At 42.7% G+C, this 27,775-nt stretch overlaps 3 protein-coding genes across 5 annotated transcripts; all 3 read left to right on the top strand.

Moving 5' to 3' along the window:
• Window positions 1-1,382: 1,382 nt before the first annotated feature.
• On the top strand, window positions 1,383-16,683 carry ap2a1 (adaptor related protein complex 2 subunit alpha 1). Of its 3 annotated transcripts, XM_055510693.1 has the most exons (22): window positions 1,383-2,208; window positions 3,938-4,149; window positions 6,209-6,402; window positions 6,536-6,665; window positions 7,263-7,364; window positions 7,698-7,957; window positions 8,173-8,341; window positions 8,441-8,578; window positions 8,711-8,893; window positions 8,973-9,070; window positions 9,152-9,383; window positions 9,467-9,655; window positions 9,738-9,892; window positions 10,906-10,968; window positions 12,021-12,083; window positions 12,818-12,900; window positions 13,027-13,115; window positions 13,438-13,562; window positions 13,835-13,951; window positions 14,309-14,378; window positions 14,582-14,716; window positions 14,979-16,683. In XM_055510693.1, the coding sequence occupies exons 1-22, from the start codon at window positions 2,142-2,144 to the stop codon at window positions 15,054-15,056; spliced, it is 2,952 nt and encodes a 983-aa protein (XP_055366668.1). In that variant the 5' UTR covers window positions 1,383-2,141; the 3' UTR covers window positions 15,057-16,683. The 3 variants fall into 3 exon arrangements, with proteins under 3 accessions (XP_055366668.1, XP_055366669.1, XP_055366670.1); XM_055510694.1 differs by lacking the exon at window positions 10,906-10,968; XM_055510695.1 differs by lacking the exons at window positions 10,906-10,968; window positions 12,021-12,083.
• A 1,228-nt stretch (window positions 16,684-17,911) lies between these two features.
• Window positions 17,912-21,049, top strand: si:ch211-195b15.8 (dual specificity protein phosphatase 8). Its single transcript, XM_029158957.2, has 5 exons — window positions 17,912-18,068; window positions 18,251-18,351; window positions 19,473-19,632; window positions 19,725-19,848; window positions 20,030-21,049. Exons 2-5 carry the CDS (start codon window positions 18,259-18,261, stop codon window positions 20,811-20,813), a joined length of 1,161 nt encoding a protein of 386 aa, XP_029014790.1. The 5' UTR covers window positions 17,912-18,068; window positions 18,251-18,258; the 3' UTR covers window positions 20,814-21,049.
• Window positions 21,050-22,267: 1,218 nt separating this feature from the next.
• Window positions 22,268-27,767, top strand: rras (RAS related). The gene is made up of 6 exons (XM_029158960.3): window positions 22,268-22,901; window positions 23,709-23,796; window positions 24,862-24,964; window positions 25,290-25,398; window positions 25,518-25,636; window positions 26,647-27,767. Exons 1-6 carry the CDS (start codon window positions 22,815-22,817, stop codon window positions 26,732-26,734), a joined length of 594 nt encoding a protein of 197 aa, XP_029014793.1. The 5' UTR covers window positions 22,268-22,814; the 3' UTR covers window positions 26,735-27,767.
• Window positions 27,768-27,775: the final 8 nt, after the last annotated feature.

Here is a 27,775-nt window from a genome sequence, read left to right on the forward strand (position 1 = left end):
CCACTTATTTTGATATCACTTCTTGGCTTCTTCTTATCATAGACATTCATTTACACCTGGACTCTACAAAATTTAAAAGGCACTTTTTACCATTTTTTTAAATAGCTCATTATGTCTTTTCATGTGTGCCCTTGTAAGTTTTGATTTTCTTTGCATGTCCTTGAAAGTTTGAATTTGTAGCCTTTGTATTTCAGTTTCCTAGTATTGACTTGTGTCTTTTGTTTCACTAATTTAGCTTGCAAGTTTGTGTTCAATAAATCTTTTTGTGAGTTGCTCTCACTTTGTTCCTTGCCTCATGCAGTGGTATTATTATTAGAGACTAGAGCATGTTAAAGAGAAACATGTTATAGAGAAAGGAACAACAGCAGGCAGTTAAAACTATTAAGATGGATTGTAACTTGTTTATCATGAGCAGAGGATTATGGATTTTATTCTTGATATAATGTAGTTTCCTAATACAGCCAACTGGAAATATTATTAGGATACACACCACGTTTCATTGCTATGCAAATCACATCCTTTTTCAGCTATACCCAGTGTTACAGCTCTAAATTTCCAGTGTGCATAAATTAATTAATGATACTTTAAACAGGTTTAAAACACACAAATGTCCAAACATTTTGTATACAGGTTTAGTTTTGACCGAGATTAATGTTATTGAACCCAAAACCTTCACACATGTATTATGCTATATGTCTCTTTAAGTCATAATCAAAATTACAATAGATTTGGAGACTAACAAAAGTAAAGAGTCTCTAAATCTATAGTAAATACATCTATTTAAAACTCCATTTGTGTCTCCTAAGAGTCAGAAGAAGAGAGTAACTGTAACAAATTGGTGTTTTAAAGGGAAAAAAATAATTTGGCAGAAATATACCTGTACTATTTATACGCAAGTTGTGCTACAAGAAGCAATTAACAATGTGAAACAAAAATAACTAAGACATGGAACAATTATTAAAAAATTCCAAAAGAGGGACAGCACATACTGGTGTGGTCCACAGTTTAAGCTGTCACACAAAGTTATCCAAGAACAATAATCATTTGCAGTACCAGTCCCCTCATCTGGAAAAAATTGGCTTTTCTGAGAGTCTGTCAACTGAAGATAAAGCCACAAGGAGTAAACTGAGTGAGCTCATTTAATTGGAATGAAAACTTGAATCAGTGGACGAAAAGACAAAGCTTTAGTCTAACATATGTCAAATTTGCCATATTTTTTAAAAATCTATTCACCTAACACAAACTAAAAACAATGCTAGAGCCTTTGATCATGAAGGGCAGAGGGTTTTAGTCCCGCTAGGCCAAAACCATAGTAGCAAAATGCACCAATCACTGTGCCGGACAGCATTCGGCAGAAGGAAACGACGAGCGTACGCGTGCACCCCGCGAAGCGCGGTCACGCGGCCGATTTTGCTGTCACGAGCTTTAGTCGAGCCACGGAGTGAAGGCTGGTGAATTAGAACGGACATCAATTATACGGACATATTATTTACCAAATTTTGAGCGTGATAAGTCTTATAGGTTACCTTTTCAAATCACTGGTTGGTAGTCAGGACTCTTTCTAGAATTATTCTTGTCAACCGGTGATGTATTCCTGTGTTTGAATTATACTGCTAGTCAGCTAGCAAGCTAGCTGCTAAGCTAGCTTTACGGTGCGTGACTCGAAGTAACCTAACCCTATATTATCGGACACTGTTTCAATTAGCGCATCTGACTGCAATAGCTTTAGACACCGACACTTACTGGGTGCTTTAAACTTGATGTACTTTAGCTGTAGGTGTAATGCGCGGCGCTTCAAACCCTAGCTAGATACAGATTGAATGAAATAACGCTAGCCTACCATAGCCAACGGAAACCAGTCACTTAACAGGGATAACGATAACTTATCCTTGTGCTGGTGGATCGGCCGCCTTCCAGCTAATCCGGCAAATGCTATCAAAGCTATTCACCTCCACAAAAATAGTCAGTTTGGTAGGTAACAAATCATAAAGTTGTAGCGAACGGACCCGGACCTGCGAATTAGCTAGCTCCCCCTAAACGTCAAGTTGGCCATCTTCCACTCCTGTTCAGTGTGAAAAGCTGACCAGCGTCAGTTTTTTTTCCAACGGATAAGGCCGAAGTGCGGACAGAAACCAGCAAACATGCCGGCTGTGTCGAAGGGAGATGGAATGCGCGGACTAGCAGTGTTCATTTCGGACATTAGAAACTGTAAGTCCTTATATTGCTTTGTGTCACTTAACGACAGTAGCTGTAACGATGTAGATGAAAGGACACGGTGTGGTGTCAGCTACCTTGTGTACATGTGCTTTTAAACTATAAGTCCTGGTCACTTATGATTTACCATTAGATATAGGTATGTTGTCAGTAGATGAACGTTTTCAGCATCAATTACTTTAACATGTCAGAGTCTGACGCTTGGAGGCAGAAAACGAGGCCTTTTTACTTTTGACTGTCGCAATAATCACACAGACGTTGTCGACACTGGGATAATAGTAGTTATTCTTATACCTCAACTAATATATCTAGCAATAAATTTAGATAAATCCAGTACTGTATGGTATAATACATCCAGAGCACAGTCAGCGTGCTAACGTAGTAGTATTTTGTTAACAGATGTGACCCTGTGTAATAAATGACAAGTAGTAGCACCTCTTGGCGGAATGTTTGTGATGTTGAATATTAATGATGGAGAGCTTTGCACATCTCCTTACTCCTGGGTTGAATTTATGCATCTCAACAATATGAGTTCCCCATTACTGTGTATGTGTAAAAGGTATACGGGCTGTGGGTCAAAAGCAACTAGTGAACCAGGTGCACAAGGCAAACATGGGCCATCTTTCCTGAACTGGGTTCAAGTTGCTATTTGTTGTTTTTTGTTATAGATCTAATCTGTGTGCTATATCATTCTTCCAAAAATTTTAAGATATATTTTCATTGTTGTCGAATTGTTGCATATTTGTATTGTAGAGTTTTTAACAGTTTTTTGCCTGAACAGGTAATGTATTTTAATAATGTACTTCCCGTTTTACTTTACAACATGCATTGCCCACAAAATGTCAAAAAGTGACAAAGAAATAAAACTAATATTGCTCTAAAACCTCTTACCTCCAGGGGGGGTGAGCCTGTCAACCTCTTACCCCCCTGTCTGAGAATATTTCTAGGGGAAACAATGTTGTTTTTTTATATAATCACATTATCTAGCTATGTATGAAACTGTGATGAGAATAAAATGTTCTGCAAATGGTATATAAATCCTAGAAAATCCAGGGACAACCTTGTATCTCATCAACAATGAAAACACTCGTTTCCCTCTATCTAAAATATAGCAATTTCTGCTGTCGCTGCCTGCAGTGTACACCCCAGCGACTCTAACAAGAATGAACCTAGTAATTATTGAACACAGCATTAGAGCAGTGGTTTAGCTAAGGTTTTACAGCTTTTGTGTCATTCAGTGGATATGAAAACATGAGCTTTACCATTCAAACCTGTTGCTTGTTAGAAATTCAGTATTGTGGCAACAGTAAGTCATGTTTTCTGTTATATTCTCTTAAAGCGTTAATAGTACTTCCTTTACCATCCACATTGCAGCTGTCTGCACAGTTTCACATGTTCTGTTCACATAGTGAATCAGGCCTGAGTCAGTAACTGTGTTGAAATTCAAATCTGCACAGGAATTAGTAGGACCTATGTGCTGTTTTTAAGTTTGTAGCCTTGGCCTGTGTGGATGTCGATGTTACTGGTGTTATTTGGCCTAGAAAACATTTGATAAGGAAACACTGACTTCAGCTGCCAAATTCAAACACACCTTATTGAAAACTGATCAAAACCAGGTTTATAATACTCTCTTTTTTGTGTACTTTGACATGATTTCTTTTTAAAGCATGTTCAACACACACATTTGGAATGCTGACATGCTGCCCTTTATCCTCCCTGTCAGGCAAGTCCAAAGAAGCTGAGATCAAAAGGATTAATAAAGAGTTGGCCAACATTCGCTCCAAGTTTAAAGGGGACAAGGCTCTGGACGGCTACAGCAAAAAGAAGTATGTCTGCAAACTGCTTTTCATCTTCCTGCTCGGCCATGACATTGACTTTGGACACATGGAGGCAGTCAACCTGCTGAGCTCCAACAAGTACACAGAAAAACAAATTGTAAGTCTTCTAGTGGTTGCCTTCAATTTTGTACGACTCTGAATGTGGATGTGTTATGAATGAGAAAAAAAACGTAACAACATTGTTATATAATAATTATTCACTTATTTGGATTTGAATGAGGAGTAATTTTTATTTGGTGTTTGTCTGACAACTCTCCATGTTTATTCTACATTGTCTATGACAATTCTTTCACAAACATAAGTGATCTGAGAATCCTTTACATCATGTTTTTATAGTTTGCCAAACGCTACCAGAGCATATTAAACATTCTCGTAAGAGGATTTAATCACAATATAATTAAAACCACTTTAAATGAAACATGTTACACATTATTGTTATTAGAAACAAGTTGTGATTCCTCACCCAGATCTTTTGTTTGAGGAGTACTAGTAATTATCTAATTATAACAGTAAACATGTCATATTTCCTGTTAATAAGTATATAAGTATAATTATGTATTATAACTATTATACTAATAGCGTAATAGTCAATAAGTACAAGTCACATAGGTATACAAAAAATAGCTTCAGGTAAAACAGCAGATGGAGGCAAACTAACTGTATCAAACCCAGTTGAGAGCAGTTCAAACCAGAAGGTGTGAATATTTTAACACATTCCTTCATATTCTGTCTGAAGATAAAATATAACTGCCTATTTAGTAAAAGTCAAAGATGAACTTGAACATATTTTAGGTTGTTGCAGAGAACATGCGGGATCAATACAAATGGAAGGCAGACTTTGGAGGTTTAGATCATTTACTTGCTTATTAAATAGTTACAGGTGAAATCTAATGTTGTGTTCTTGACAATGTAAATATAACATATCTCATCCTCCATCAGTTGCCCTAACTGCTTGGAATGGGTTGCTAAAGCCAGTCCGTGCTGTCGGTAGGGTAGAGACTGGGTGCACCCGGACACGTGGCTGGTCTATTACATGTTGTACGTCCACTTTGACAGCGTTAACAATGATGTCGCTGTGTTCTGGTTTTGTTTTCTTTTTTACATCTGCCCTGTTGAGCTATGTGTGGTCTAAGGTAATGCTTAGATTAGTTTGTGTCGACAGAGCTAAGGATCAATGACCTATATGTCTTCCCCCGTACACTGGGAAAAATCACTAACAGAGTATTACTGTACGTTTGATTATCAGCTACTAGACAATGTTTTTTTAGTCCCGATAAAACCAGTACTGTACCCAACTCGTCTTTTTGACTCCAAACCATTTGAATTGTAATAAAACATAGACATTAAGGTATAAATATGCTTTAATGACCCCCCCCACTAGTCTGTTGAATACATGTTACTTAAGGATCTTAAAGCAGAACAGGAACTCTGCCAATGTTCCTGATTCTGCATAGTAAGTCGGTTTCTTTCAGGAAAAGGAAATGTTGAGTTAGCAGAGTAATGCTGAGTCATGAAAGCTGAGAGTTTTGACATACAACAGAACCATAAGCTATATTTACAACTACACACTGTAGAGGTGTTATGAGGAATATATACCTGGGCTTTATGGTCCCAGTGGAACATACTGATGACAGGGAGTCATGAGTTGTTTCACATTTGGGTCACTTTATCACTGACACATGCCAAGGTCCAGTACAAAGTGAAAGTTGACACTACCATGTTCCTCAGAGCTGAATCATTACAAGCCTTTAATAGTAATTATTACAATTTGATAGCTTTATATAAACTGTTGTCGGTTTGAGAACTGATAAACTTTATTGGTTGACGACCAAATATTTCAGGAATTGGTCAAATGGCAATAAGAATTCTTGACTGCAATGAGATTATTGCTGAACCTATCGCTTGACCACAAAAAGCTCTTGGCCAGATATCCAACTGCATATTGATTTTTTTTTTTTAATTACTTTTTGGCCTGATGACATCAATTTATGTACTGTAAGAGTATTCCTACTTAAGGGTGTTGGATGGTATGTTTTAAAACCAGCAGTCAGACACTGCTCGTGTTTTAAATGTTCAATGGTTTCTTTAATTAAAAATCTTTGATTGCCATGTCAGTTTTACCTCTCATTCATTTACCTTTTTTTCTGTCTCCCTAGGGCTACCTGTTCATCTCAGTTCTAGTAAACAGCAACAGCGAGCTGATTCGTCTGATCAACAACGCCATCAAGAATGATCTGTCCAGCCGCAATCCCACCTTCATGTGTCTGGCACTTCACTGCATTGCCAATGTGGGAAGCCGTGAGATGGCTGAGGCTTTCGCTAGTGAGATTCCTCGAATACTGGTTGCAGGGTGAGTGTGGCTTCTGTTTTCAAGTATGGAGTACATTTCGGTTTGTGGTGCCGTGTAAGATCCGACACTGTGCTAATTCCTGTCATCATTGTCACTTTACAAAACTGCTGCTTATGTGATAATTGCATTGCAGTGACACGATGGATAGTGTTAAACAGTCAGCTGCCCTTTGTCTGCTACGGCTCTATAAGACCTCACCTGACTTGGTACTGATGGGTGAGTGGACTTCACGTGTGGTGCACCTGCTCAACGACCAACACATGGTGAGAGCACAGTCCCATCTATAAACATGCAGCCACATGATTAGGGCTGTTTTCAGTCATGAGAAAAAAGGTTTGGCCAAAGTAATTACCTATGCCCCTAACCCCAATAGTAACAGATGCTCCAAAACATATTACTCCGATGGGGTTTTAGGGAGGTGCAGAGTGCTGGAGCCTATCCAAGCTTTTAGGCAGGGTACAGATGTGTCATCAGTAGACTAGATGAAGGGGTTTTTATTACACTGCTTGAGCATCTGACATACAATTTGGACAGACCAGTTCACGTATCTCAGCTGTCTTTGTTGTCACATTCGGCCCCTGGCTTATGACAGACCTTAAAATAGGACTTGGCTGTTAGAAATGCTAGCAAAAAAATTGGATTGTAATCAGTTTTTCATTATTGAGATAAATTTTACGAATAGGTCTGACCTGTCCCACCATTGGTGGACATGACTTTTGTTAAAAAGTTGATATACTTCAAAACAGCAGCTGGTTCCAACATAATGTATATTTGATGAACTGCTGTACTCTTATCCTCTATGATTTAACATGTCAATGTGCTAATAAGCTTTTCATTTTTGTATGTCTTTCTTTGCTCAGGGTGTGGTGACCGCAGCTATCTCTCTAATCACCTGTCTGAGCCAGAAGAATCCAGATGAGTTCAAGACCTGTGTGTCCCTGGCTGTTTCTCGACTCAGCAGGGTGTGTGTGTGTGTGTGTGTGTGTGTGTGTGTGTGTGTGTGTGTGTGTGTGTGTGTGTGTGTGTGTGTGTGTGTGTGTGTGTGTTTCTGTGTGTGTGTGTTTCTGTGTGTGTGTGTTTCTGTGTGTGTGTGTGTCTGTGTGTGTGTGTGTGTGTGTGTCTGTGTGTGTGTGTGTGTGTGTGTGTGTGTGTGTGTGTGTGTGTGTGTGTGTGTGTGTGTGTCAAAAAATGTTTCACAAAATAAATTTGTGTAACCATAACATAAACATTTGAATTCTGATGACCTGTTTTACTGGCTATAATACATCTAAAACATATTTCTATTTGTTCTCCAGATTGTGTCGTCTGCCTCCACTGACCTGCAGGATTACACATACTACTTTGTTCCTGCACCATGGCTCTCCTGCAAACTCCTTCGCCTACTGCAGTGCTACCCTCCACCAGAAGATGGTGCCGTCAAAGGCCGTCTGGTAGAGTGTCTGGAGACCATTCTCAATAAGGCCCAAGAGCCTCCAAAGTCAAAAAAGGTGCAGCACTCCAACGCCAAGAATGCCATCTTGTTTGAGGCGATCTCACTCATCATCCACTATGACAGGTTTGTATCTCAATACGCTGCCTCTTTCACATGCACTTTGGATTCTCTTTGTCAGGACTGAGCTGTTTGTTCACACATGTGCCTTAAACCAGTACTTACCACATGGCGTGATTCAGAACTTTTTAACTTGATTTTGTGCTGATTAAGAATAATTGCTCTACCAATGTGCATTTTCACATTCTCATGACACTGAAGTTTTGATTTTTGTTTTTTAGTGAGCCAAATCTACTGGTGCGCGCTTGTAACCAGCTGGGCCAGTTTTTGCAGCACAGAGAGACCAACTTGCGCTACCTGGCTCTGGAGAGCATGTGTACCCTGGCCAGCTCTGAGTTTTCCCATGAAGCTGTCAAGACACACATAGAGACGGTCATTAATGCCCTCAAGGTGAGGTGCAAGCTTTAATATTTGACATACATATAACTGTGGTATCATAGTCAGTGAACCTTTTTCTCTTCTTCTTCTTGTCATTGTTGGCCTCTGCAGACTGAGAGGGATGTGAGTGTTCGACAGAGGGCGGCTGACCTGCTCTACGCCATGTGTGATCGAAGCAATGCTAAGCAGATTGTAGCCGAGATGCTTAGCTACCTAGAGACAGCAGACTATTCCATCAGAGAGGAGATGGTGCGTATGAGTGTTCAGATTTTGTACCATGCGCATCAGTACTGATTGTTTTTAATTCCTGTAAAAATTTCAATGCATTTCACCTGAACTTAATATCATATCAGTTTGGGTGTGATTACACATTCCTCACAGGTGCTGAAAGTGGCCATACTTGCAGAGAAATACGCTGTGGATTACTCTTGGTACGTGGACACTATTCTGAATCTCATCCGCATTGCTGGTGACTACGTCAGCGAAGAGGTGTGGTACCGCGTCATTCAGATCGTCATCAACAGAGATGATGTGCAGGGCTACGCTGCCAAGACGGTCTTTGAGGTGCTGTAAAGGGAAACTAGAAGACCTGAGTTAGACCATGAAGTTAGTTATATTTACAATTGGTGTAATTATCTTCCAGGCTTTGCAGGCTCCTGCATGTCATGAGAACATGGTGAAGGTTGGAGGGTATATTTTGGGAGAATTTGGTAACTTAATTGCCGGTGACCCTCGCTCCAGGTATGTTGGTTCTTTAAGTAAGGCTAGTTACTAGATCTAGTTTATAGTGATTGTGGTCTAACATATTGGTGTGTTGTTCAGCCCCCTGGTCCAGTTCAACCTTCTCCACTCAAAGTTCCATCTGTGCTCCGTGCCGACTCGTGCCCTGCTTCTATCAGCCTACATCAAGTTTATCAACCTGTTCCCGGAGACTAAACCCACCATCCAAGAGGTACTGCGCTGTGACAGCCAGATACGCAATTCAGACGTGGAACTGCAGCAGCGTGCCGTCGAGTATCTGAAGCTGTCTTCCATCGCTAGCACCGACGTTCTGGTTAGTAGTTCGTTAAACCTGATGCATTTCACATCTTTTAGTTCATACCTGCAGAAACACTGAATATTCCTTCTCTCTTCCAGGCCACAGTCTTAGAGGAGATGCCCCCCTTCCCAGAGAGGGAGTCTTCAATCTTGGCTAAGCTGAAGAAGAAGAAGGGGCCTGGTGCTGTGTCTGTGACGGAGCTGGAAGACAACAAACGGGAGGGTGGGGAGTTGAACGGAAGCAGCGATCGGGGACCAGACATAGCAGCAATGGCTGCATCTAACGCTGTAAGCATAGTCTGTGTTTTTAGCCAACTTTACATGTACCAGGAACTGAAGTAAAAAAAAAACACATTTCCATTGTTTTTAGTCCACCCCGTCACCATCAGCAGATCTACTTGGAATTCGTTCAGCTGCTCCTGTTGGTGCTGCGCCAACTAGTGCTGGCAGCTTACTGGTGGATGTGTTCTCTGAGGCCGGACCTGCTGCTCCTTCACTTGCCGTGAATGACGATGGCTTCCTAAGGTAGTTGATCAGACCCTAAAGTCCAGTATGAGTGACTGCTGTGATGCTTTGATAATTTGCCATAGGATAGAAGGAAAATATCTACTTTAATTTACTTTACAACCCAAGGACTGATCACAGCTGTTACCTGTCCAGTCTGCGGGCGTTTTAAGCGTCACCAAACCTCTATTTGAGAAGGCTGACTATAACTCTGTATGTGAAAACACACTGACAGTTCAGTGTCTCATGCTGGATGGGTCAGCACTGGTCCTTGGAGAGTAGTTGTGGTGTGTTTGTGCTGTTTGTCTTCTATGAAGCTAGTAATGTGTCTGTGTTGGTTGTTTCTCTGTTGGCTCTGTCACTCTGCTCTTTTTTGTCTTTCTTTTAACATGGACCTGGCAACCTAGAAACAGACTGTGGTGACGTTACTATAAGTCACAATTTAGATTTCAGAATAAAACATCAGTTTAGTAATCAGAACACCAATTTATTAGTATTTGCTTCACATAGAAGATAGTTAAGTAATGCCTTTTCCAAATTATGAGCCAAAGTAGTGCAACTTTTAGTTGAGTTTGCAACTCAAACTTTTTAAATGTTTTTTTTTTCATGTATGTTTCTGAAAATTAAGACTGCAACTGCTTAACATCATCAGTCACAGCATAGCAGCCCCTAATATTTGCATTATTGTGTATTTATCCCACACACTGACTAAAAGAAGCAGATGGGCACATGGACTAATGTTCATGGTTGGCAGGTCTGAACACTTGTCTGTTCTTTTAATCTTGCTGTACATGTGACTGTCTCTCGTCTCTTTTTCTCTCCTTCCCTTTTCTCCATTTCCCTGTGTATGTGTGCGTGCGTGTGTGTGTGTATTTGTGCGTGCGTATGTGTGCGTGCGCGCCCGTGTGTGTGTGTGTGTGCGTGTGCGTATGTGTGCGTGCGCGCCCGTGCGTGTGCGTGTGTGTGTGTGTGTGTGTGTGTGTGTGTGTGTGTGTGTGTGTGTCCCGTCCTCTACCGTGTTCGGACGTTGACAGAGATCTGGAACAGCCCACTGAGGCCTCTGATGCCCTATTGGTGGAGGGTTCTGGTGACTCTGAGTAAGAGCACAGTAGTCAAAAATAGTCCTAGCCTATAAACACTACATCTCAAGTCATATATCTTTTTTTTCAGTTTTGTTTTCAAATCCAAACATATAAGTTGATTCCTTCAGATTTTTCAAAATCCTACCCCCCTGAGTCTGGATCAATCAACAAGTCAAAATTAACTCTAGGAAAAGAACCTCACACACAGGGAATGTAGAAAAAGCAAATCTGTGATTGAAAAGCAGAGTAGAGGGATCGAAGTAGGAGACTGAGGAAATAGTCCAATTGAATGCATTGGTAGCGTACACTGAATGAGACAGGTACTTCATCGGCTACAAATAACACTTGGGCTTTGCCAAATGTGGCCAATGTTGGTAAAAGATAGATTGCCTAGTTTTGTCCCTTTGTTTTTACTTTAGAACTTATACTTTCAACAAAATAAAATCCATATTTATGTAGCGTTTACCAGCTAAATATCTTTTAAGGCATAACAAATGTTGACAGGCAGTAGAAATGTTTTAACACTTTGTAATGAATGTTTTTATTTTATTCTAAACACTGAACTGTCTGTTTGCATTAATACAATAATAGGCTACAAAATCCCAACACTATTCTCTATGTAGACTATACTATGTCAGTCACTGTATTGTGGCAGTGCTCTCATCAGTGAACCTAGTTAGAAGCCAACCTTCAGTCTAAAAGCTTCTTTGCTTCATGAGATGTGACTGTTACCTTCATTTTTAAAGGTGTGTTCACCCACATCGTAGTTTAAGGTTTGCACCTGCTTATAACTGTTTTTTCTTAAAGAACCAACTGGTTTTACTGTTACACAGTGTAATTCAGATGCTTTTCATGGTGTAATGTGATTTTTGTACAAACTGCTTGAACTAACCACCTGGATTTTATCCCTTCACCCCTTTTGTTGTCTTCCATGTTAACCAAACTTTATCCCACTGTCACTGTCACAATTTTGAACGGATGGCTTTTTTATGCCACCTCTGCTTCATCCATCCATTCCTCCTCTGTCCTGTGGCCTGTCTCCTCATCCTCCTTCTATGGTCTCTCAGCTCTGCTCCTCCCTCTGAGGATCCTGCTGCTCCTCTGTCTGAGGCAGACGAACTTCTTAACAAGTAAGCTTTTTCTTTTTGTGTGTGTTTAGTTGTGTTTTCTAGCTGCAGCTTTGCATGATTGCTACAGAACAGGTTCGATCTACTGACATACTATCGCCTCACCATTACCAAGCTGTTAAATCTACTGAGCTCTGGCAGCAAATAAAAAGCTCTGTTCAACAAAAGGTAAAGCTTTTGCATCTAGGTTCAGTCTGTCTCAACCATTTGGGGTAAAGGGATAGAGAACGGAGAACAGATGACAAAGGAAACCCCTGCAGGTTGGTTGGGCCAGCAGCTGCAGACTGCGACCTGTAGAAAAATAGATAAAGGCACAGACAGAAAGACGACGCAACGTTAATGACATTCATTGCAGTGGTGGCATATAAGTGGATAGAACGAGGAAAGGTGAGGGTCACAGTCTAGACCTGTAGCAGCTTAACTAGGTGTGACCTGAGCCAGCGTCATCATAAAGGAAGGTTTTATGCCTAGTCTTCTATTTAGATGGGACATCTGCCACCCAAAGTTATCTTGGAACTGGTTCCACTGGAGAGCAGCCCTTCCTCCCATTCTACATTTGACAGTTCTAGGAACCACAGTAGACCATCTAGAGAAACAATCTGATCTCATACCTTTGGGCCCAAACACAACAACCTCTGTCTTGTTGAAATTCAGATATTCAACCCTTATGTGTTTTAAACTTACCCAAATTTCACCATGTGGTTTGTACTAACCATTTAAATGCCTTCGTCCTACAGGTTTGTGTGCAAGAACAACGGTGTGCTGTTTGAGAATCAGCTGCTACAGATTGGGATTAAGTCAGAGTATCGTCAGAATCTGGGTTAGTAAGCTGTTGCTACTAAAAACAAAGCAGTGTTTCCCTCTAAATTAGATTAGGAACCTGGGTGGTTGCAGTCCTGTACAACTGGGGATATTAACGGCAGGTTTGTGTGCATTTGTCTCTCAGGGAGAATGTACTTGTTCTATGGAAACAAGACATCAGTGCAGTTTGCCAGCTTTAGTACCACAGTCACCTGTCCTGGGGAGCTGCAGTCTCATATCCTTTCTGTGGACTGTGTGTTTCATGTGTTCATTTATAATTCAAACATTCTGTGCCATGTCTCAGATACCACACATGGGTGATGGACTAATAATAGATTTGTTGACCTTTTTACCATTTATTGAGCCAGTGGAATTTTGCTTTATTTGTTTTATTACTTTAAACAATAATCCAGTAATGAGAGAAAACATCTAAAATTGTCTTAATGTAATTGTGCAGAATCATGAGAAGTAGAAGCAACACATAACTCAGGTTTACCCTGAGCGTGAGGCATAATGTAAACCACCACTGTCCTGGTTGTCCTTGACAAACTGGTCACAGCTTAACGTCCAGACCAAACCAGTGGAACCAATTGTAGAAGGTGGAGCCCAGATCCAGCAGGTCCTCAACATCGAGTGTCTGACTGACTTCTCTGATGCACCCTTGCTCAACATAAAGTTTAGGTAAGACCAGCATTTAACAGATTCTCTCTTTTACAACAGATTAAAAAATAATAAAACATTTGTTGTCTTTTTGGTATGTAAAGTTGTGTAATTCTCACGCTTATTGGCAATTGTTGTCAAATAAGTGTTAAAGAGTAAGCAGACCTGCTCTGCTGTAATCTGTGTGCGCTGTTGTAAAAGCACAAGGCGTTTACTACTGGGACCAACATGCTTGTTACTGGAGCAACAAACAGATGTGTGGACCTGCAGTGTCTGTGGTTGATTCCATTCAGATATGGAGGAGCTCTGCAGAATCTGACCCTTAAGCTGCCCGTCACCATCAACAAGTTCTTCCAGCCAACTGAGATGTTGTCGCATGACTTCTTCCAGCGCTGGAAACAGCTCAGCCAGTAAGTGTTTGTGTTGATGTGTTTTGTCGCCGTGTTTGCTATAGTTGTAACATGATGACCTGCTTTTTCTAACTAGCCACAGTATACAGCAAATTAAAAAAATAATTAGCTTCAGTACAACTATGACTAATCAGATGTGGAGATACTTTGAGCTGTGATCAGTGGATTTCCTTTTAAATAGAATAAATGAAGGACTAGTCAAACATTAACTCTAGTGCAGCCATTGTACTTACTTACTTACCTTGGCGTGACTGCTTGTGTTCATTTGAATGTCTTGTGCATCTCTCTATAAGGTTCGCTATGAATAAGACAAGGTTTCCTGTCAAAGTCCAAATCTTTAATGTAATATCTCCACAGGCCTCAGCAAGAAGCACAAAAGATATTCAAGGCAAATCACAGCATGGACACTGAAGTACTTAAGGCTAAGGTATATCTACTTTCAACATAATCCATTTTCTTTTAACAGTTGTCAACACACATCTTATCATACTTAAAAGGTCTGTTGCACTGCTTGTTATCATGAGCACCAAACAAGACAACATTCAACAATTTCCTTTAAGGGGAAGTTGCTGCTATTGAATAAAATCGTCTTTTGGCCACCTGCATTCTTTGATCTGTGTTTCTGTGTAGCTGCTGGGCCTGGGAATGGCCCTACTGGACAATGTGGATCCAAACCCGGAGAACTATGTGTGTGCTGGAGTGATCCAGACCAAAGGCCAGCAGGTTGGCTGTCTCCTACGGCTGGAGCCTAATGCCCAGGCACAGGTACATCGCACAGACGCCATGTTTGTAACACGCTGGGTTGAGACTGACCTTGGTTCAGTTTCTATTCACACAGAGAAAAACAAGAGGAGAATGTTAGATCACAAACTCCTGTAAAAATACGTATAAGTTAGACAATTGCAATTAAAGGTTCAGACCTACTGGGCAGTAGTTCTGACTACATTGCATTATTAAACATCTCAGACTGTCTGTCCTCATGAATATGAATCAGCTCTAATGACTGTGTTCATGTGTGTTTGTGCAGATGTACCGTCTCACTTTGCGCTGCAGCAAGGACTCTGTGTCCCGGCGTCTCTGCGAACTGCTGGCTCAACAGTTCTAGAGCCTCAGCCTCTACTTTGACCAGCGAGCCCTCCTCCCACGCCGCTCCTCTTCTTCCTCTGCCTTCTCCCTCCGACAAAGAATCTTTGAGTAAAAAAGGTGTAACCTACATAAGGGAAAAAGCAGCTGCTGCCAGCAGCAGCAGCAGCAATATTATTGTCATTATTCTTGTCCCCGATTCTGATTCCAGTTCAACTTCTACTTGTTTATTAACATGATGCTTCTTGTTTTGTTGGTGTTTACCTGTGTATTTGTGTGTGTGTGTGCGTGCGTGCGTGCAAGCAAGCGTTTGTGTGTGTGTGTGTGTGTGTGTGTGTATGTCCCATGGTTGTGCTGGGTTCTCATTCTGATCCACCCTGACTGATTCTGAGCAGGTGTGTGTGGGTAAGAGAGATTTCACTTGAAATGGGAGAACATTTCAACATTCCCCTAAGTCGAACCGGAGAAGCTGCACATTATATCCACACACTAGTGTTAAGCCACATCTGGTGGTTCTCATGAGAGCCAGTAGTGACGTGACACCTGATGGTCCATGAAGCATTCCCAGTGCTAATGCACTTAAGGTGTTGGAGCCTCCAGCACCTGAGCCCTATTTCCCAGAGCCCTTTAGGTTTTAATGGACTTAGCACACGCGTTTGTTATTGATGTGTATGTAAATATGTGCCAGTGAATTACTTTATTACTTTGAGACATTCCCATCATACCTGTTAATGAAACTGGAGGGGGACGAAGGCACCGAATGGACACTATGCAGGTGATGGAAGACAAGGCAAAGTGGGACCTGCACTCTTAGATGTATGTCAAACCACAATTCTTTGTAAATCTGAAAGGAGCAGAACTTGTTTTCCCCAATAACGCCTCTAGATCGAAACCACGTAAAGTTGAGGTGTGCGCTATCTAGAGCAGCAGGATTCAGTTTCCTATTTATTTGGGGCATGTGTGAGGTTCCTCCCCTCCTTTTCAGAGCTGCTTCCTAAGCAGTTTGGATGAGCGGCAGCCTGAACTGAGCTCGGCATTAAGTTTAGAACAGCATCACGTTCACGTTAAAACCGTTATTCAGGTATTTAATACCTCCACCAACACGCGTAGACACTAGATTTTTTTTCTATTCCTGCTTATCCAACCAAGCACACAGAGACATGATCATGCCAAAAAATCTATTATTACTCTGGCAAATATTCAGCAAGCTCACATGTTTTGATCAAGTCATCATGCACAGCTGTTTGACTGTTCGTCTATACTGATGATATGGGAGAGGACAGCATGTAAGACACCCACGTTTCTATGGCAACTTACAGGGGACTTGATGAATGCGAGTGTGACTGTAAGCAGGTAATAAAATAATTAGAATTAAGAATAAAGACATTTCTAATACACAGTCATATTACATGCTGTGGCTGCACAGCAATCACAGGACATTGAACTTTGTAGTGGAATATATAGTCATTTTGTGAGTGTGTGTGTGTGTGTGTGTGTGTGTGAGTTTGTATGTGCCTGTCTATGCAGTATCCACTAGCTAATGCAGCCTCATGTATCGGTGTTAAGAACCTGTCAAATACCTGTGTTAGAATTAAGATTTACTCTGTAATGAAAAAAAATGTGAAAGTAAAACTATGCCATATATCCAACATGAAGCCTCCTGTATTTTGTCAGGCTGACACAGCAGATGGACGACATCCTGGACATGTGTGAGGTACTGAGGCAGCCATAGAACCTTTAGGCTGCCTGGTATAAAGTCTGGTTAAATGTGCTGTAAATGTATGCGGATGGCAGATGTTCACTGTCAATCACTGTGTAGGCGGACAATATGAAATGAAAATATTATGGCCAAACAACGCCATAAATTAAATCATTTTTGTATTTGTTTGTGTTGTAAGTCACAGGGCCATTTGTTGCTAATCCTTTCATGATTCTCACATTATTCTTTTTTAAAATTATTTTCTGTTTGAGCATCTCTAAACTTAAAAAATGTGTAAATAAATACAAGTGTGTATAGTGGCAATAACAACACAGCATTCGTTATAATAAAGCTTCAACCCTGAACTCTGGGTTCGTTGGGCACATTCACGTGTCAGAGGACGACACCTGGCGGGTTTGATAAATTACAGTGCATTTTAATGTATGATTAATTCATTAAAAAACAATTCAATAGACTTTAAAATATTTACTTGTTACTTACAAGTAGAGTTTGTGTCTTCCAACACCTCATCACACATTCGTAAAAATACAAAACATTGCATATTTTGAACATTGAACGCCTTTTTTAAAGATAATTCTGAAATTGAAAACGGAAGCTGTGCAAGTCCCTCCCTCTTCTCTTGTGTCAAACCTATAAGAATCTATTTAACACACGATTAAATTTAATACGCCAAATTAGCCCAACATAATTTCAGGGCTCTGATATCATGAACATAAAGACGTCGTATAATTAGGTGCATGTAAATCATCGACGGTGCAGCTTTTATGTGTTTATTACTGCGGGGACGTGTAAGTGTACACATATATTTGTATTTTCTCCAGTAGATTATTTACCAGTGAACTAATAACGCATGAAAGAAAAGAGCTGCCATTCGGTCCCGGCTAAAAACCTCTGTTGTTGATGGATCACAAACGGCGGATGGTACACAATTGGATAACATTGGCTTTATTAAACATATGCATTAACTAAAATGCATTACCAGATGATAACTAAGAAGTTGAAATAAGCAACCGCACTGGAAACGAGCGCAAACACCCTTCCAGTATTTATAAACGTAACAAGCCCAAAGTCGCGTGTAATAAGCGGACTTGGCAACACTAGCCGTCACGGGTCTGCGCGTGCGGAAGGCCGGCAGCGCGCTGGTTGGTTGGAAATGACATCATCGAGTGGAGATCTATTGTTGGAAAGAGGGTGAGCTCATCGTTCAGCAGTTTGAGAGGACGGAGCGAGGACGCAGGACGCAGCAGCAGCAGCAGAGGAGGACAGTCTGCAGATCCGCAGCTTCCAACTACAAGAGGACGACGACAGGACTCGGTGAGTGACAGGCTGCAGGAGCACGCGGCTCCGTTTCCGCAGGTCGCGTGTGTTGTTTTTTCCGCTCTGCGACGGAGCGATGTTGACACTCGGCGTCTCTGCCTCCGTGCGTCGGGAGCAGCGCGCGCGGTGAGTTTATGCCGAAGCCGCGCGCCGTTGACGCGCTGCGCGTTGTGCCGCAGGTCCAGACATGGTGTGGTCCCTGGAGGGAGAGGCGGAGCGGCCCCCGCTGTCCGTCATCCTGCCGCGCTTCTACCTCGGAGCGGAAAGCGACGTGACGCAGGTAGGACGGAGACGAGAGGCCCGCTGCAAAGCTGCACGGCGTTTGACCACAGTAAATGATGCAAACATTTAATAATGTTTTATTAATAATTTATAAAAATTATTAATAAATTAATAATAATAAAATTAATAATTTATATGGTCACAATTTGAATTACATTAAAAAACAGTGAAGCAAAAGTGAAGCCAGTGGACCAGCTGTTAAAGGGCATCTGTCAGCGTGCAGCTGTTTGGGTTCAGACTGACCCCAGTTTGCTCCTCTTATGTAATATTAATAACTCTTAATCCCCCCTAGAACAGCATATGTCATTATTTCTCAAATTTGAAGGTGATCGAAGTCAAAAATGATAGTTTTGTCCACTTTTTCAGGAGTTTTTTCTTCGCAAAAACAAAAAAAGATTTCAGGAAGGAGTGAATCTTCAATGCTGGGTCATGTTTCATTCATATTTCTGAAGGAAATAACGAACCTGGTGATACTAATTTTCAACACTAACTTAACAATATTAAAGTAAAGACACACAAATGCTCTCTCGGTATGAGTAGTACATAAAATGCTTGTAGGTTGGGTCATGTGGGAGCATGTGCAGGCACAGATGAGCACAAACTTTTAATTTGAAAGCATCGAGCATCATCCACTGTGAAGAGCAGCCTGTCACGTATGTTGTAGTCAGCTGCACCAGGGTGGAGTGTTACTAAACCCGGAAACACCGGGTGGCAAACCTCACACTTGACTCCATAGCAGGAGCAGCTACGCTAATTTACCAAAACTCCATCCAGTTTATGACTGTTGTGAACGTGTCCACCACCAGAGGGCGACACCAGGAAAAGGAACAGACTGGAACAACTGAGAGAAACCTGATTTCTTGGTGCAAAATGTTAGTTATTGTGCTTTTAAGTAAAAGCTTGTTGTCTCTAACACCGTGGTGAAATACAAAACCTAAACGAAATCCAAAATGAAATAAACTCAGTAAAGCACTAAGGTAAATCCTCCCTGTGGCAGCTGGGATGTGTTTGTCTGAATCTTTAAAATCAGCCTTTAAGTCTCATTTTGAGGGTGGTTTATGAGAGATGACACGTTTACTAATGTGCTCCGACTGTGTGTGTGTGTGTGTCTGTGTGTAGGACCGCCTGGCGTCTCTGGGCATCTCCTACGTGCTCAGTGTGAGCCGCTGCAGCCCCCAGCCCTCCTTCCTGCCCTGCTCCAGATACCTTCGCATCCCCATTGACGACTCCCTGTGGGACGACCTGCTGCCCTGGATCCCGCAGGCTCTGCACTTCATCGGTCAGTGCAGGAATCAATAGCTAACAGACCGTCCAGCGTCATTACAAAGTCAAAGCCATAAAGTGTGACTAAGAGCCAGCTTGTGTTTCCAGATGCAGCCATGTCCTCCGGTGACTCTGTCTTGGTCCACTGTGCGGCAGGAATCTCCCGCTCCCCGGCTCTGGCTGTAGCTTACATCATGTACAGTCTGGGACTGGACCTGGATCAGGCCTACAGGTGCTGCCGACCCTTTATAAATCCACATTTAGAATAAGTGCTGTGCCCTTCCTGCTTTCACAATCCACAGCATGCCACTATTTATAACTACTGTATATACATGACATACACACTGATTGAAATCTGTCTCTGCATCACTGGGACATAAATGTAACCCGTCCTCTGTCTGTCCTCCTTCAAGGTTTGTAAAAGAGCGCCGGCCTTCCATTTCCCCAAACTTCAACTTCCTGGGTCAGCTGCAGCACTTCCAGGCCACTCTGCACCAGAAGGCCTCCACCAGCAGCCTCCACACGCAGCAGCTGGACAACCGACCGCCGCCCAGCAATGACAATGACGTCCACATCCACACACGTCAACGAATGAGCGACCCAGTCGTGAGCAGCGTCACTGGAGAGCAGACGCACAGGGAGACCTTCTCCCACGCGGAGCAGAGACACGCAGACGGCGGAGGAAACCAGCCGTCGTCATGGAAACGTAGGACTCTGCATTTGACTCTCAGTCAAAACCAACAGGAGGCTCAGACCCCATGTGAGGTCCCAAGTCCAAACCCCTGCCCCGCTATTAAGCCAGCACCAAAGCCCGCGCAGCAGGTCCCACCAGGCTCCGTTTCCCTGTGGGAGAAACGTAAAAGTCTCACTCTGTCCTTGACTCCGCTGGGAAGCAGCCCCCCCCCCCCAGGAAGTAGCATCGGCCAGCGAGCCGCTGCCCAAAAGGCCCAGAGCTCGGAGACAGTAGAAAGGCCCGAGGCAAAGACGCAGGGAGCGGGCGGCTCCCACAGGCCGAGCCGGGCCCAGGATCCCACCCACAGCCAGTGCCGCAGGGCGGCGGCGAAGGAGCAGGGCTCGCTGTCGCCGTTCAGCTTCACTCTCAGCAAGCTGCTGGACTGGGGGGAGAGGCTGCTCCTGGGGGAGGCCTTCGTCCACCCCGTGAGGATAGGACAGCCGGCGCTGCCGTACCGGTGTTGAGGACCGTCCCCGCCTGTGCATGTTAGCCGGAAGGAAGCGCGCAGGATGTTTGTCTTGTGTTTATTTATTTATTTATGGCAGAGAAGAACCCGTGTTGTCCAACAGCGCCACACAGCATGTCTCGTTTTCATCACTGCTTGTCTGTGATTTATACGATGCAGTAGTTTTTGGCTTTAAAAACACTATCGGCACAATGGCTTATACTGCATTTACTTATAATTAAAGGTTACATTTCAGGTTGTATTGTTTCTGTGCGTGTCAGCTTGAGGTTTAACACGATCCATCCACCCTCATTGTCACACTGAAGCCTATTCCAGCTGTCACTGGATAGATTTGAGCCACAAGTATAGACAGGTGTGAGTGTCTATTAATTTGACCTTTGGCCAATAATCCCAGGATCGGTGGTTCGATTCCTGGGAATCAAAGTGTCCTTGGGCAAGACACCAAACCCCAAAACGCCCCAGTTTTAAAGCTCTTTGAGGTAAGGTAGGAAAGCGTTACGCAATGTACGACCATTTACCAACTCCACAAATGACACAGGTGAACATTTGTATAGGTGAAATACTGTTTAAAAAGTTAAAAAGCTCTGATCAAAAAGGTCAAATATTCATTAATTTCCATGAATTGAGAACCATTTAAATACTAGGATTTGTTATGATGCCCCATTATCTTTATTGTAAAACACAAAACTCTGATCATTTTTAATGTATTAAATGCAAAGTAGATTTTTTGTTGAGTATACTTTGTTCGTCAACAGGTAAGACATGTCTGAGCCCCTGACGTGTTTCTTCTTAACATGACTGCAGCAGCATGTCATTTCTCCATCTATGACATATGGTAAATATGACGTCACAGAATGGAAAATGGTAAACAACACGCAATAAAAATGCCATGCATGTTTTTCTGTTTCAAAGAATGTAGGATGAGAAGAGACCATTCAAATGTTTTGGTGTCATAATGTAATGTGATAACTGGATATTTGATTTACTGCAGGATCAAACAGAAATACGGTATTCACGGTTAATTACAGCAGTATGGCGTCGTATGCGTCATGGTGAACGTGACATAATGTGTATTTGTTGTTCACAGTCATGTGACCAACTATAACAAATCGGCTGAAATGTCGCCCTTTACGTTTTCGTACACCTAAGTCGTCCCAGGGTTGTGATGACGTCACAGTTCGCCTCCTCAGTCTTAGAAAGGAGCTCAACACGTCTTTGCCGACCTGCGGTATGTGTCGCCGCAGGGGGCAGATTTGTTTCTGTGTTCGCTGCAGCGGAGACTGAAAACAATACGATTATCCCGACAAACATATGTTCTTATCTACAGAGTTACATAAAGGTGGTGAGCAAGAATCACTATTGACCTCGTGCACCTTTAACGCCCCGCGCGAGCTCGTAGGTGAGGCGACGTCGCGGAGACTCCAAATGACCAAATAAGGAAACTGACGATTGAAAGTGGAATTTCAGCTTTGAGCAGAAAACAGCTGGGGAGAACGTGCTGGTCGTTCCTGCCGTTTCCAATACGTGTCGGTATGTGCTAGTGACACACCGGCGCGCGTACATACGTGCAGGGGGGCGCGCGCGCGCACGTACGTCAGAGAGCAGAACTTTAGTTTCTTGAGGAAAGAGAAAAGAGGAAGCAGTTCCGCCCTCAGAAGCAGCCTGGAGGCCAGAGCGGAGCAGCGGCCCGCTACAAAGCACCCGAACCCAGCGACGGAACGCGGCGGAGTCGTTTTGGCGGATGGACGGCAGCTGTGCGGCGGAACTCAGCTTCTCGGGTGTGTCGCCGTTTGTGCGGTAAAAAAAAAAGCCTCGAGGACGCGATGAGCCGCATGTGAAAAGTTGGAGCCGCTCCGTCCGCGCCGCCGCTTCTTCGCTAACACTGTGTCTCCGGCAGCGTTTGCACCGCGGGCTTTTTTTTTTTCTCAGCTTGGCTCAGACCGTCGGACTCGGAGTCAGGGCCCTGAGTTTGTATTTTTGATCCACTTTCGAAACTAGTATGAGCGGAGACGAGGAAAGATACAAGCTGGTGGTGGTGGGAGGAGGAGGGGTCGGAAAGAGCGCCCTGACCATCCAGTTCATCCAGGTACGCGGATTCACGCCTTATAATAGAAATCTACATTTGAACCTCTATGATACAAAGTCTTTTCTTCACAATGTGCAGTGGAAACGGGAATAATTGCGTAGCGTAAATGTATTTCTGCTGCTGCACGTTGAACTAATACTCCATACGCTCACGTACGTGCGCCTTAAGAAAGTTCTCTGGACTTTGTCACTGATAAAAAGCAAAGTAACGCCGCTCACGGAGCTGATAACATGAACGTACACGTCTCGTCTGTGCTTGTTACCCACACAAACCAAACACATCCATGAATATTCAAACAGTTCAGAATAACTTCAGAAGCCAGGGTTTTGACTCTCATCAACATTAATTTCAGTTCAGACACTTTAGTCAGTAGCAGTAGAAAATAACAAAGATAGCACCCACTAAATGAAGGAGACATACCTAATTTACAGCTATTATTACATGTTTATTACGTGTAAACCCACCTCAAGTACTTACAGATGGTGAATGACCACAGAACTATTAATGCAGCAGAATGTTCTCTGCGATGGTCTGTAGCTCTGGACAGCAGCAGTAAAAGGACCTGTTAGATATAAACCGCATATAGTTCATAGAATAGCTGATCACATTTCTTTCCTTTTTGAGTATTTTGTTTTTTATTTTAGCACAGAGAACCACAGTTAGATTAAAATGTCTGTAGCAGATGAAACTTAAAGTAAGTGATTTCCAGCTAAAGCTTCTAATGGTTAAAGCCTCACTCTGGATGTGAAATGTCAGTAGTTTAGGAAGTTTAAGAGGCCTGTCGCTAACACTGACTGTGTCCTGCAGTCCTACTTTGTGTCAGACTACGACCCCACCATTGAAGACTCCTACACCAAGATGTGCATCGTGGACGGGAAGGAGACTCGGCTGGACAGTAAGGCACCCTTGGTGCTCACCAGTGTTTGTCATAGCAAACCACAGGCGTGTTTGAAAGCACAGGGTGTGTTGGGCTGGGATGAGGTATGACACAGGCAGCATGTTTGCTTTCTGGATGTTTCATTCCCTTGTTAGGACTTGTACTTGATCGGAGTAGCTGCAGCGCGTTAGGCCACGCTGCTGTTTCACCACCGCAGTGATCTGTGAATCACCAGACGCGTGGAGGTGAACGGTGCACAGCAGCTGTTTGCCTCGTAGCTCGGTAGCTTTGCTTCCGGTCACAGAACCTTCTCTGGACCTGCCTCCCCTCACGCATTACGGATGAGGATTAGTTAATGTGATAGTTGATCAACACTATTTAATCCATTCACACACCCATGTATTTACTCATTTAATCACACATTTGTTACATTATTATTATTTTTTTTAATAATTTACATATCAGTTCAGTTCTTATAAAGGTATTTTAATACATACATGTGTCTAAAAATAAATCTGCCTCATCCACCAAAGCTGTACTTGTTCCTCTTTCACAAAGGTGATATGTGTCAAACTGTTTTGGAGATGAGTCATGTTTAAGCAGGCAGATCATCGTTTTGGAGGCTTAGCGGTGAACTCGGCCTCTGTACTGTGGATACCCAGTCATGTTTGGATTCCCATCATGGCTCAACCACAGCCACTAGAAGCTGGTCCAGGTTCTGGGCACGGAGACCCAGCTGCCAGATCAATCAAGCACCTGTCCAATGTTGTGTAGGCCCCTCTGTCTATGTTAAGACAGGTTCTGGGTGATGAAGGCAGGAGCCTATGGATCAGACTCCCATAGTGCATCCTGGTGGAACACGTGCAGTTCACCAGCAGTCAGAACCAGACCTGCTTTTCTAGTTTATGGTCCCGCTCCTATTGTCCAGTATTAGTTTGATGATAGACCGACATGTTGACTGCCAATCTCTGTCACTGTCTGTTTACAGCCACACACACACACACACACACACACACACACACACACATATATATATGTAAAAACATTTAATAACATTTACATTGTATATCTTCTTTGTGTCAGTCTTGGATACAGCAGGTCAGGAGGAATTTGGGGCAATGAGGGAGCAGTACATGCGCTCAGGAGAAGGCTTTTTGATGGTGTTCGCGCTCAACGACCTGGGCAGGTAATGGCCTGCGTGTGGGCTCTGGGGTGGAGAACAAGATGTGGGTACCTGTACAACCACCGCATTCCATCACTCAAAACACGTGTCGGCAATGTGGGACATGTAATGATCACAAGTAGGGAAGAAATTTGATGCAGTAGACCTTAATTTTAAGGTTAATAGACACAGTAGACTGCAATTAGTGAATGACTGAAGGAAAATCAAGTATACCAGTTAAATGTACTGGAAGCACCGAATACATAAGAACATAAGTTCTGGGAGAAGCACGTTTCATTGATGCAGCAGTGGATTCAAATCACAAACCTGTCGACCCTGTGACTAACAGCTACCACGAGGTCCAGAAGTTCCACACCCAGATCTTGAGAGTAAAGGATCGAGATGACTTCCCGATGGTGCTGGTGGGGAACAAAGCTGACCTGGAGGCGCAAAGAGCGGTGAGCTACACCCACACGGACTTTTCTGGTTTTCTTTTCTGTTCTTCAGTACAACTGCATTTAAATGCAAATAAGAGGAATTCTGGACACTGGGGCCTCACGTTGTTTGATTTGTGCAGATCACCAGGGAGGAAGGTCAGGCGTTTGCCAGAGAGAACAGGATCCACTATATGGAGGCGTCGGCCAAAAACCGTTACAATGTGGATGAGGCCTTCCTGGAGGTAGTGCGAATTATCAGGTACAGTTCTTATGTGTCTGACTGGGTTCATCTCAGGTTGAGCTCCAGGTCTCTGTAGTTTTTCATGTTATTTCATTGCATTCACTGAGTGTCACCGTCAGACATCCCATTTAGATGCACAGGACACTGCTCAGCTTGAGGTGTGACAAAGAAAAGCCATTTCCCACCAATCATTTTTTCAGAAAAGATTGTGTGTTTATTTTTAACTCTCTCTTCTGTTTAAGTCACATCTTTATCTTCCAGCATCTAGTTTACATTTTACCCATACACATACACAGCTTTAATACGTTTATCAGGCCACTAATCACATTGCTCGCTCAGGGTTGTGCATCACACCTTTTCCAGTAAGCTAATTATTCAGATTCCACCAGATCCTGAATTTTGGATCTGATGTTTAACTTCTGTGCTAGACTTCAGTCTGTCAGCACACACTGACTCAAACCTGTTGTGTTTTTTCCCTCTTCAGTTTTTATATTCTCCCTCGTACAACACGTCCTTGTGCAAGTGTAATAACTATGTTATAATCACAGTGGACTCTATATAAACTAAGCTATGCAGAGAAGGTCCAGTAGAGTACCGTCACCGTCAGGAGCCAAAACATAGCAAAGTGGTTTGTAATACTCACCGACAGGACTGTACAGCTGTGGAAAGTGATCACATTGTTGGCATGGCAACACTAAAGTAAACAGAAAAACACACATTATAAAGTCATAGGACGCTGCATGTATTTGGTTGCCCTGCTTCACTGTGATTAATCAAAGAGCTGAGTTTTTCCTACAGTTGCTACTGCCTGACACTGATGAGGGTCTGGACGTGTTTCGTTTTTATGTACCTGTTATTTTAGACCTTTAGTAAAATGCTGCTTCATGGGATTAGAGCACTGCTGCCAAATCCTGAAACAATCTGCTACTTGGTCCCACCTCGAGAGCAAAGCTCGACTAGGTTGTCAACATCAGAACAGTGGGGTAACTTTGGTAAACTTGGGAATCTTCCTGTTTGTTGATCCACAGGCGATTTCAGGAGATGGAAAGTCCTCCTCCTCCGACTCACCAGACAAGAAAACAGAAGAATAGCGGCTGCCCTTGTGTGCTCCTCTAAGCACGGTTGCTAAGGACACTGAAGCCAGGACCCTCTGCAGCCTGTCCAGCCAGAAACAAGTGTGTGTGCGTGAGAGAGTGAATGGGAAAGGTCATTATATTTTCAAAACTTTTAACCATCAATTGAGTTTATCTTAATGAGGGGATCATAGTCATGATCATACAGACTAATCACATGGTCTGTCAATTATGTATATTACTGTCCATATTAGTCATGTGATGTAGAAATGACCAATTAGAAACATGTCTAACGGTACCAAGGTGTTCGGTGACGTCATGACGACGTAACAGACTGCCAGTAGCCCTGCGTTCAGTAGGGGGCAGTAGAGGCCCACAATATGACCTGAACGAACAAAATGCAGTTTCAATGTGGGAACAAAATGTAAAGACATAAAAACATTCCTGCACCTGAGCGTTTACAGGAGCAAAGTTGGGTTTAGTGTTCAAACGATTCAACAGGTGGACTGTAGCTTGGTACTGTTTGTTTTTACCATTCCCTTTTCTCTATAAATGTGTGTTTATGATGTTTTTACTAAATATTAGCACAGTTTTATTTGTCACACGCACTCTGAATATGTGTAATGCAGTTTAAACAATTCTGACTCCATGTCCACGTACTTGCTGCATACAGACATTCAGGTGTTTGTGGACGGTGTCTGGAAGCCACACAGGGAAAGAGACAGTGTCCTGAAAAAAATCATATTGTCCTGCAGCAAGTATTAAGTCAGGACAGTGTCATATTTTCAAGCACCACTGTGTTTGTAATTACTGGAGGTACAGGGTGTTGTAGTAAGAATGCTGGTTTGCTGGTGGTTAGACAATCACCCAATCGCCCAGCAAGCTTCATCACTGCAGGAGAAAAGATTCATTCTGACAGATGCCAAGTACCAGGCTCGCTTAATAAAACCCATCTGTGACGCTTCAGTCAGTTTGGTTTCATTACTTCTATCAACATTCTAACCAGAACTCATATTTATAAGTTGCAACTGAAAAGTCAAGTCACTTTTATACATGAATAAAATAATGGAATCTTACTTGTGTC

The sequence above is a fragment of the Betta splendens genome, chromosome 8 (genome assembly GCF_900634795.4).
Source record: "Betta splendens chromosome 8, fBetSpl5.4, whole genome shotgun sequence".
Taxonomy (NCBI): domain Eukaryota; kingdom Metazoa; phylum Chordata; class Actinopteri; order Anabantiformes; family Osphronemidae; genus Betta; species Betta splendens.

Coding starts and splice junctions, on each gene's coding strand:
- ap2a1 (XM_055510693.1), top strand. CDS start 2,142: ATGCCGGCTGTGTCGAAGGGAGATGGAATGCGCGGACTAGCAGTGTTC. Junction 8,894..8,972: donor CTGCCAAGACGGTCTTTGAG/GTGCTGTAAAGG, acceptor ATTATCTTCCAG/GCTTTGCAGGCTCCTGCATG. Junction 12,084..12,817: donor GCAGACGAACTTCTTAACAA/GTAAGCTTTTTC, acceptor TTCGTCCTACAG/GTTTGTGTGCAAGAACAACG.
- rras (XM_029158960.3), top strand. CDS start 22,815: ATGAGCGGAGACGAGGAAAGATACAAGCTGGTGGTGGTGGGAGGAGGA. Junction 23,797..24,861: donor GAAGGAGACTCGGCTGGACA/GTAAGGCACCCT, acceptor TCTTTGTGTCAG/TCTTGGATACAGCAGGTCAG. Junction 24,965..25,289: donor GCGCTCAACGACCTGGGCAG/GTAATGGCCTGC, acceptor TGTGACTAACAG/CTACCACGAGGTCCAGAAGT.
- si:ch211-195b15.8 (XM_029158957.2), top strand. CDS start 18,259: ATGGTGTGGTCCCTGGAGGGAGAGGCGGAGCGGCCCCCGCTGTCCGTC. Junction 18,352..19,472: donor CGGAAAGCGACGTGACGCAG/GTAGGACGGAGA, acceptor GTCTGTGTGTAG/GACCGCCTGGCGTCTCTGGG. Junction 19,849..20,029: donor GACCTGGATCAGGCCTACAG/GTGCTGCCGACC, acceptor TCCTCCTTCAAG/GTTTGTAAAAGAGCGCCGGC.